This window comes from Ammodytes marinus, assembly GCF_949987685.1.
Source record: "Ammodytes marinus genome assembly, chromosome: 6".
NCBI lineage: Eukaryota > Metazoa > Chordata > Actinopteri > Uranoscopiformes > Ammodytidae > Ammodytes > Ammodytes marinus.
Window position 1 is genome coordinate 27170380 of NC_137235.1, and position 11196 is coordinate 27181575.

At 41.1% G+C, this 11196-nt stretch overlaps 1 protein-coding gene across 3 annotated transcripts; it reads right to left on the bottom strand.

Annotated features, from left to right (window-relative positions):
* Positions 1 to 423: 423 nt before the first annotated feature.
* trim25 (tripartite motif containing 25) lies at positions 424 to 9048 on the bottom strand. Of its 3 annotated transcripts, none has more exons than XM_080030229.1 (13): positions 8932 to 9048; positions 7284 to 7931; positions 6435 to 6530; positions 6047 to 6280; positions 5551 to 5719; positions 5431 to 5457; positions 5126 to 5176; positions 4734 to 4865; positions 4425 to 4472; positions 4228 to 4317; positions 3896 to 4030; positions 3750 to 3809; positions 424 to 3649 (listed from the first exon to the last, which is right to left on the bottom strand). In XM_080030229.1, the coding sequence occupies exons 2-13, from the start codon at positions 7890 to 7892 to the stop codon at positions 3114 to 3116; spliced, it is 2187 nt and encodes a 728-aa protein (XP_079886355.1). In that variant the 5' UTR covers positions 7893 to 7931; positions 8932 to 9048; the 3' UTR covers positions 424 to 3113. The 3 variants fall into 3 exon arrangements, with proteins under 3 accessions (XP_079886355.1, XP_079886356.1, XP_079886354.1); XM_080030230.1 differs by having other exon boundaries at positions 7284 to 7921; positions 8932 to 9046; XM_080030228.1 differs by lacking the exon at positions 5431 to 5457.
* Between the last annotated feature and the right edge of the window lie 2148 nt (positions 9049 to 11196).

The following is an 11196-nucleotide window of genomic DNA, read 5'->3' on the forward strand; positions in this document are numbered from 1 at the left end:
TTAGTGTTGAAAACTGCATCCTATTTTGATTCTGACCCACAATCCGGTGCGCAAGTGGAGTGACATCGACGAAGCCTCCATATGAAAACGAACGGGGATGCGCCGGATATAAAAGCAAGAGGAAAGATCAAGGCGCAATGTTATGATGAAATAAAGGAGTAAAAGTATGTCCCAATAGTAGTATGCCTACTGCATCCTAACTAGATTATTTTTATCGTCGGATGTAGTATGTAGAATCGAAAAAAGAAAGAGTATGCGATTCGGAACGCAGGGCATGTTTAAGATGTCCTGATATATTAAGGCACATCAGCCAGCTACATTAACTATAAATGAGTGTATTCAAATAAACAAATACAACACAAATCTAGGATGACGACTGATAATATAATAATCAAAATTCTTCATTCAGAAAGTCCACCACACTTTTATTAATGACAATCACTGGTTGAGCAACACAGATTATGTTTAACTTTAAGACAATCATGTACATTAACCATATCTAGTCCCTGTAGCTCCTGTTGGAGATACTGAATTTAACCACCACACACAAAGCATTGCACAATGGTTGATTGCACAGTACACAGACAGTAAAATCATATGTACATGCATTGGTCCCTTTAAATAAAGTGCAAAGAACAATCAAGTACATTTTAGATTCTGCAGAACAGAATCAACTAAATTACATGAAGCCAGCAGTTAATCGAAGACATATCTTATCAACCAGAAATGGAAGCCATAAGGAATACATTCAAATATAGCAAGAACTGAACTGAACTATATTCTGCATAGACATGGATGTTATGTTGTACAGGGTGTGGGAGTTATAAAGTAAACCAATGGCAACAGAGTATACTTGGACCCTTATTATGGCATTGGAAAGCTCTCAATAAATCCAAATAGCCTTGTCGTAAACCACAACTCGAACATTGTGATGATAGGCTAATAGTGAAAACAGCAGATTTCACCACGTAGGTTCAGACTTTACATGCAGTGGCATCATGTTCTCACCTTCACATATTGGCATTAACCTTCAAATATAAAAAGGTCCATACCTAAAAGATTTTAATTATCGTTAAGCCTTTTCTAGCATATCAGTAAAGTCACTCCGTACAATGGTGCCTTCTGAGATCAGAGGGTACTACTTTATCAAAAAGAACAAGGAATGCTGTGTCTGAACATTTACCTTTGTTCTTAATGTACCGTACACCTACAGCTCCACACCCATATGGTTTATCGTGTCACGCCTTTTAGCACCTGCAAGGCGACCATGCACATGTTAAGTTTGAATCAAAGTGATCAGTCTGAACACTGACCAACCACTGATGAACCCCAGTGGTGAAACATGAGGAAATGAACCAGTGTAACTAAAGTCACCAGAGGGCTTTAGTAAAACACATCACGCAATCTGGGGTCAACTTTATATTAATCAACAAATTATTTCCCCCTGTTTTACTGTACATCTTTACCATCCTAGCATACCAACTAATGAAAAGCCAACCGAGGATTATGATGGCTTGTTGGTTTAGTGTGCCTGCCTACCATAGATATTTTCCTATGGAGCATACCATGCAAGCACGACGTATCAAGGACATTTGCTGCATGTCATGTAAAGGCAAAATGCCATTTCAAAAATCAAAAGAAAGACTGTCAGAACTTGATAAGAACAGAGTCTATGTGACTCCTCTTCTCCTCAGCTGAATCAGCCAGAGAGCTGAGGAAGTGAGCGTATATAGGGCTGGGTGATACAAACTATGAATTCACTGAGATCTCCATAACAAAAAATGCCATGCTCTGAAAAGGAGAAGTTTCAGCGGATTGGTTGTAGGGTACACTGCTAGTGAGCATTCAACAGCCAATCAGAGAAACACATTTTGTTTCTGGCCGATCACATGGCAACCTTCAAAGACACAGACAACCCAATGGAAACAGAGTTGGTTAACTTAGCTTAACACACTGCATGCTACTGTGAGGAATTATACCTTTAATATTAATAAGTATTTATATTGACCGTGCAGTTGTTAGCTATTTTTTTTCTATTCTGAATCTTCTTTTAGAAAATATTTGGCTTCAGGGAATCTTTAAAGCCACCTGAACTGATTCCTAGCATGGCCTATGGATTGACTGATATGGTAAAAAAAATTAATTGACTATATATATTTTTTCATATCACCCATCCCTATAACCTTAACAGCTACACTTCCACACACTCCAAAATGATCATGTATTTTGACGATGCAGACTTCATATCAAAACACTATACTGACACATGTTGAAGAGGGTCGTGAATAATTCACTTCTGTCCCTTTCACATCATTCTACAGTGTATAGTAAAGCGTCTGCAGTTAATACATCTCAGCACAGACATGCTGTACGAAAGTGTGCAGTGTGTGTTCTGTTCTAATCCTCCATAAGGGAGGAAACAGATTACATATCTGAAAAAGGAAACCCAGCATCATCAAGTCAATGCAATGAGCTGACTGACTCTGCATGACTGACTCTTTATACTGTTGTACTTTTTGTATGCGTTCCCCTATAGTTTCAGAAAAAAAATTATAACATCCAACTCATCTTTTTCCATCAAACCCACTATCACTAATCTTATGATGAATGGGTTTGGGACTCACAAGTGCCTCTCAATGACATCTCAATGATTCTCTTGTGTACCGAGAAGCCGGCTTCATTTCCGTGGTCACAGATTAGCAGTTGTGGATCACAGCTAGCAAAGTTAACATCAGCTAAGGACATTAGCTGACATGCTGTTAACTATTGGCATGCATTTCAATGCCAACATTAAACCACTGTGTACTAATATTCTAACATATTCCTTATTTTTTTTTAGTATATAGCAGACATAACAAGGGTTCTTAGCAGTGAGCACTAATAGTGGGGATAATCATTATTTTGTACCCGAACCATCCCAACAGCTGCCAACAATGCCATTCAGTTACAAATGTATGGATAGCATTGGTTTTCTACTGTAAAGAAAGAGAGCGCTTGCTAAAGTGTTGCCATTAGCTGGGAGGAATAATAATAATTATTATTTTCTTTTTCAAAAGTTAAATATACATTCCACTACTAATGACATGTACTTCACTGCTTTCACATGCTGCTCTTTATGCCTGCAGCTTGCACAGAGCAATGGAAGAGCCACTTGAGAAGATCCAGAAAGCTGGGAACACAGCTTCGGCAAAAGGAAACACAAACGAGTGGAAAGGATATGCCGTTTGTCCCATTATATTGTAGAAGGTGGCGGTGCCCCCCTCACAATCTAACAGCACACCTACACGCTTTGAATTGGGATTGACCAGCACGTTCTCTTTGCTGTCATGCCATGCCGACAGCTTGACGTTAAACCACTCCACGCACCAGGACTGGGCGTTTCGGCCCAGGCGACTGGTGGGGCCTTTGCGGTCGATGCTGCTGTAAGCCAGGCCGATGCCAATGAAGTTGTTGCTGCTCATGCGGACCTCCCAGTAGTGGCGCCCCCTAGAGAAACCTTTAGAGGCCAGCACCTGGGAGCACACAGCGAAGCGTGAAGCATGCTCTGGGTAGTCTGTGTGCTCATCTGACACAGTGGCCTTGGTCAAGCCCTCACTCAATTCGATGCGTCGGTGGGCCGTCTTTGCATTCAAAGAGAGTACTGTGCCGTCTGGTAGGGACAGAAAAAACAAAAGAATATATATATATTAGTAACAAAAACGTTCTATTACCCTCTGAGGGGAAGCTACACGCCAAACCCATATACTTACATTTCAGAAGTTCACTTCGTTTCTCTGCAGATGTTATGTCTGGGGGAATGTCCGGAGTTTCTACAACAGAAGAAAAACAAGTGAATTGTCTTCATGGTAAGGGATAACAAGTGGAAGCTTTACAATGGAGGGTGGACGGTGTCTACCTGGTCTCTCTTTGGATTCAGATTCAGGAGTCCCGCATCGCTGTTGGTTTAAATCCAACAGGTTTTCTTTTGAACCGGCTCCTTTCATTTTCCCCTTATTAGCTTCTGTGGTTTGGGAAGCTTTTTTGGAAGGTCCTAAAAGAAAAATAAATACATTTGTTTTGTTACTGCAGTGTTTAGTGACAGGTAACTGTTATGAACAAGCATTAAATGATTGCACCAGCATTTTCCCTTATTGATATACATAGTATTGCATTAGTCTGAACTAGATATGTCCGATAAACTGAACACCTATGTTAGTTATTAGTCAATTGAAACGGCATGTTTCTTACTTTGTTTCTTCTTTGGGCCTGTGTTGGGTTGATTACCTACACCTGGACCATGGGGCCCTGGGAATCTGGGTCCTGGATGCCATTGAGGCCCTGAAATAGAACAGTGAAGAACAGCCATATTATTCATAAACTGCCAATTGTTAAATGTGTTATTAAATGTTTGTTGTAAAGCATATGTGTTGAACAGAGGAACATACCAGGGCCTGGGTAAGGTCCATATCCAGGGGCAAAAGGTGGTCCTTCGCCTGAGAACATGCCAGATAGTTTCATTAAAATGGTTTCTTTATACAAACAGTGCAGCACTATATTGAGGATATATTTTAACACTATTGCTTTGGCTCCATGGTGTTTTGTGCCCCAAACGGAGCCTTCAAGGCACCACTGCCTGGAAGGCCCTATCCTAGCCTCTGTAGCAGATGAAGGCTAAACATTTGACTTTAATTCAATTTAACTGTGAATTACTTCTAAAAAAGTAAAAAAGGTATGTCCCCAGTGTGGTCACCTACCCTGTGCATGGTGGGGTGGATACCAGCCTGCAGGCGGCCCTCCATAGGACTGACCAGGAGCTGGCCTGAATAATGGATTGATTGGTGGACGGCCTGGACTGTGAGACCTGGGATTTCTTCTTTCCTTTGGGTCTGAAGAATTCCAAAACAGAGAATGTGAAATGGGAAGACATTCTGCACACCCAGAAGTGTTTAATCACATAGTGAAGAATTTTGTTACAAATCGCAAATTGTTACAAAAGATCTGTCAAGTTTGTTCTTAACAGATGTTTAACAGTAATTTTAAAAAAAATGCATAGATTCAGTGTGAACAATACACACATTGACAAACTAAAATCCACATATTGAGCATTTGAAATGCTACAATTAAAACTTCATAGAGATGAACCTACCACGGTCTGGCTGAGTGCTAGTATTTTCTGGGACTGGACCAGCTTTCATATCTGTGAATGGCAAATGGACTGCATTTGTAATAGTCCTTTACAATTTGCCTCCCTCTCAAACACACTAACACATGTGAACAGGAGGACTGCCAACCCAGCTTTAAGTGTCCAACCTGCTCTATCAGCTTAGCCCCTGAATATCCCATGTACCATCATTACACACCTTACTTATATACCACCACCAGAAAAACACAGCGTTGACAAAGTCAACATTTGATTTCCTCTCCAGTATTCCTCACATTACATGAACTCACCCGGTGCAACATTATCAGTGTTATGCTCTGCAACAAAATGGGACACGTAGGGCCTTATTATACTTCCATAATACATCTCGGAATGTAAAATCCTCACTCAAAGTGTCCCCGCACAGTCACCTGGTTTAAGCATCCGTTGTCTGGCCTCCACAGGCTGCTTAAGGACCTCAGTCAGATACTCCTTCAGGGCAGAAGCAAAGGCCTGTGTAGCGATCACCTTCTTGGAGTCCAGGCTGATGCGAGGGTTGAAAGGCTCAAAGTTTGCAGCTGCGGGTAAGTCATATGAAGCCTGTAAGGAAGAACACAATGTTAGTTATTTTGATGGACCAAGGTTTTATTCAAAATGGTCATCATTGGGAATTATGTGTGAAAATAAAGCTGTCAGATTGCACTGTGATAGTTGTAACATGACTTTCATCCAAATTTCACAATGTTATCTGGCCAAACATTTATTAATTATAAATGAAATATTAAAATTAGTACTCATTTAATCCTCAAAGTTAAAACATGCTGAGCCCCTTAGACATAAAGAAGATAGTGCATTATGCTAAATGAAAAGGCCAATATACAAAACCTGCTAGAATATATTTTCCCAGGCAGCTTTTTTCTGTCTCACCTGTAGGAAGGCCAGAGTGTGGGACTGACTCAGCAGACCGTGGATATCTTCTTTAGCTTTGCCGATGCTGTTGATGTTGTCGGTGAACTTCTTGAGGAAAGTCTTGAGCTTGGTCTGACCGCTCTCCAGCTCGCGGTCCACTGCGGTCACAGCATCCTGCTCCTCTCGGCCCAGAATATCCCTCATCTGCTGGTACTCAGCCGCCAAGGTTTTCTTCCTGTCGGTGGCTGAGTCCTAGTGGAGGGGCATGAGAGGATCCATATAGTGTTGTTACTGACTCAGTGTTATGAATGGCAAATTAAACCGCATGAACTATTAAGCTGCTCCTTATTTAAAAAGGCACTGTTTTTTACCACTCGTGTAAATAATACAGTAAATGCCAAGTTACCTTCAGCTTGTTCTGCATGTCACTCATTTGAGATACGATGTTCTCATTCTTCGTAATCTTCCCGTCCAGCAAAGACAACTTCCCTCGCAGATCAGACTACAACACAGAGAAATAGTTTACATTCATTTAATACAGGACACGCACAGAGAATTAGAGCTAAGTGTTCACGAGAATGTAATTGGCCCATCTAGGTCTGTGAACGGTTAACAGTGGAATCCTTTCCTACCAAACAAATAGTCCCTGTAGAAACTGTTGACAGAAATGCTCCGGGTAGGCTATAGCCCAGCCACGTGTAAATAGTTTCAACTATAGGTCAATGTAATGTATCTCTTCTCTTTATTTGGGTTAAATTACCCTTTTACACTTCTAGGGTGAATTTTGACACACTTGCTGGTGTTTCAATACCCATACCTCCCTGTTATTTAGTATGGTATAAAAATATTTAGGATGTCCCAATACATGTTGTCAGATGCAGCATGCCCTACTAATTCCTTTCCTGATTTTCTGTGTGGAAGTCAGCATGCTTTTTTGGCGATTCTGGCCAACAATCTACTACATCACATCGAGGGAGCTTACGAGGGAAAACAACCAGCAATGTGACGGATATTCAAGGGAGAGGCAAGATCAAGGCGTGAAGTAAAAGTATGTCACAGACGGTAAGCCAACTGCATGCAAAACTACATACTTTTTATGAGCAGCTTTATGTAGAATAGTAAAGAGGAAGTGTAGGCAATTTGGAACACAGGGACTGTAAAACACACACACACACACACACGCGCACACACACACACACACACACACACACACACACGCACACACACACACACACACACACACGCACACACACACCTCTTTGAGGTTCCTCTGCTCCTCGGGGGTCTTGAAGGGACAGCCTTTGTGGACCTGTTGGAGGCAGAGGCTGCAGATAGGCCGGCCGTGTTGGGTGCAGAAGAGCTCCATGAGCTTGTGGTGGTCGGGGCAGATCCTCTCCATCAGGTCCCCCAGAGGCTCACTCAGCTGGTGGAGACGGAACACTGGGTTGTCCCGGTGAGGCCTCAGGTGCTCCTCACAGAAAGAGGCCATGCAGGTGAGGCAGGTCTGGGAAGCTTCTGCCTCCATGCAGGCATCACAGCGTACCACCACCACAGCCACTGCCGGGGCCTTGCTCTCCTCCGTGCTCAGTCTGCCCTCGCTCTTGTTAGACCTCAGGTTGAAGGTCTCCACGACGGTGCTGAGGACGGTGTTTTTCTTCAGCTCCGGCTGGGTGGAGAAGGCGGTCCTACACTGAGGGCAGCTGTAGGAGGAGTCCTTCCAGGTGGCCAGCAGACAGTCCTGGCAGAAGTTGTGTCCGCACGGGATGGTCACCGGACAGTGGAAGGGACTCAGGCAGATGCTGCAGGTGAGCTCCTCCTCCAAGCTCATCAGAGAAAACTGACACGCCTCGTCCATTTCGGCCATGATGCGACGTCAGTGAAGGAGAAATTGAGCTGGCAATTTCTGTAATAACAAGTGAAAAAGAGTATTTTACAATGCCACTGTTAAAAGTGGCTCAGAGGAACTTTCAGTTTGTGTTCATTCTAGCGGCCCATTTGGACAAAAGGGTAGTGTTTTTACAACGCCAGCTGTCCTCAAGGTCTTTTCCTGGTTGAGTGTACCCAGACAAAAGGCATAAATTAAAATGATATAAAGATAGCATTCTTCGCACTGATGGTCTTGTTTGCTATGTAAATTAATGATCATCAGAGGAAAATGTTTACTGTTTCAGAAATATTTTAAAGTTCCTAGTAGCTATGTTAAGTTCCTATAGGCTACTGCAAAATGTGTCTGGTCCAGTGTCTGGGCAGACAACTCACTAAGGCCCACACTTGGCACACATATACAGCAATAGATTACAGTCAACAGGTGGTCCAGATCTGGTAGCATATTGTCTTTGAAGCTATATTCAGGTTTTTTTTCTTCATCCTAGACAATCTGAGCGTCACCTGTGTCAAGTGCATGGCCCCTAGACCAACGTTTAAAATTTTTCACACGTTACATAGGAAAGTTCTTAGTGGCTATACGAATAAATAAATTGCTATTGAATTTGACATTCACTGAGACCATGTAGTCTATACCGTAAATACAACCCTCTTCAGGACAGGCAAGGGTCAATGTGACGTCAGGCGAGGCTGTGAGCAGAGAAACGAAACTTAACTTGTGAACTGCGGGGAAAACGAAACTAAAAAGGTCGGTCCCAAAACAACATTTAATCACATTGTCGACGTGTCTTCACTAGTTTGGCGTATACTTATATTCCATATAACAGTAGTATTCAATAGAATTGCGCACAATATTAAAATTAAACATCGTTTTTAATATTAAATCGTAGGTTGTAGGCTACATTGATATGTTCCTATTTTAAGACGAGGTTCGACGTTACGGCGCGACGCCGAGTTTGATATTCAAATGTAATTCACACCTTTAATAACCATACACAAGCAAAAAAAGGTAAACATACCTTGAGCCCTCGAGTCGAATGTAACAGCAGGATAACCACGTCGTTAGGTCCTCTTCAGCGTCACACAGTGGGTTTGTTTGAGCGAGTGTGGTGCTGAGTAATGTTTGAGTGTGCGAGACAGACTGCGCAGGTTCACTGGGGATCCAATATAATACACACAGCTGTGGCCACAGTACGAAGGTGGAGTTATCGAGGGACATAACAATAAAAGATAGGCACATACAATTCAGGTGAGAAAGGACATTTTCGACAATAGCCTAGATTTATTGGACTTATTACAAAGCTAAATTCTTAGGCTATATGGGCTATTACAGATTTGGGTGTTTAAATAGTGTGAACATTCAGTCAGCTCAGCTGTGGTTAACCGGTTTGACAGCAATTCTAACCAGTGGCAAATGAAATGTTAAGGTCTCAGCTATATGTAGAAATGTTCTAATAGCCTACACACACACACACACACACACACACACACACACACACACACACACACACACACACACACACACACACACACACACACACACACACACACACACACACACACATGTTTTTTTCTAAATTAGATGATTTATGATTAAAATCATGTTTTGCATTTGTGCCAACCAGCCCAATCACAGGGTTGGTTCTTGGCACTGCTGGCTCGCGTTAGCTGGTTGGTTGCTACAATGTTAAAATGCTATAGTACAAACTAGAACAAAAAATGACTGTAGAAGTGTGTCTGTCTTAGTACTTTAAACATTAACTATTTTAAAACAAATATAATTAATTTGCAATATGAATATTGTAAAGTTGTTTAAGTATGTTTAAGATTGTTTAATCCCTCAAAATAATCCAAGAACGCAGATTTTTTCTAATTGCCCATTTTGGCAGTAGTGTTGTTTTGTTTTTCTTCTTTTCTTCCTGAACCCAATGCCCCAAACCACTGTGGCGTCCCCTAGTGGGGAAAGTAAATTGTTAAATAGCATTGTTTTAGAAATATGAATCATAACAAGATATAATAAAATACATTATATAACACACACACTGTGAACATTGCAGTGGTGTCACTGTTTTTAAATTTAAATTGCATTTCAGTAGCTTGGCTTTTTCATTGTGTGCATGAAACCCTGTGTGTGGACGTGAACGTGACATGTTCACCTCGGTTCACCAAGCTAGATGAACTGATTAAACCAGTATTAACTTCCCAGGACCAATACAGTGTGTTGCTTTTTGTATCATTATTTACATTTACCCTATATAATATCACACAAAATGAAATTAAAATAACAAAATAATCAAAATTGATCTGCATGCTATCTTGAATTAAATGAAATAGATTAGAGACAATCCAGTCTATTTGAACAGCTAAACTACCTTTTTAAAGGGCCATTATAACACATTAGAGTCATTTTGCACCCGCCAGAAATTGATCTGAAGCCCTATCTTGTTGCTTAACCTTCCTCTCGTGTTAGGGTCGCCACCGACCCGTTTTGGTTTTCAAATGCATAAAAGAACCACTTACATTTTGTTTATTGCTTCAAAATTTCTTGACTTTGTCAGGAACCTCTATTTCAACAAAATAAAAAAAATAAAAAATGTTTCACTTAATTATAAAATGCTCTGGTGGAAATTATAACACTGGTGGTGTTAGGGTCGTTTTCGACCCGGTTATAGAATAAGATGTAAAAAACAATAACTAGAGCCAAAACTGAAATCTTAAGTGCACTGTCAGCCAACACAATGACAGTCAGCTCCTCTCCCAATCATGTGAGCTCTGGGGGGGTTATCATTTTGACTTTTTTTGCCCTTATACCTGCATAAAAGCGAAACAAACAGAAGGGCATATCCAGACATGTGAAGTCAATTCAGTATAGAGTTAGTGACTTGCAGAGTGCACATCTCCTATTTGCAGTATTCAAAAATTAGGAGATATACAGTGAGCCAAGTTCTGGATCATGTTTTTGGTGAAAATGGCCACCTGATTCTAAAAATAAGAGGTGTCAGGTCTGCCGAAGCACTAAGGTCAGAAAGATAAACGGATTGTGCTTTACCTCCAAATATCTCTGCAAAGAACACTAAAAGTGTTGCTTTTTGTCACACATATGTACACACACACATACACATGCACACAGAGACTTTTACTCTGTTTCTTTTTACTAGTTTTGGAGCTAGTAATTGATTTCGATTAGTTTGATTTGTTGATTGGTTGTTGTTTATTTGACCTTACAAATCTATATTTTGTGTTGTGACTTGTTCTGGTTTTCATTGTGTGTTTGTATAATGCTG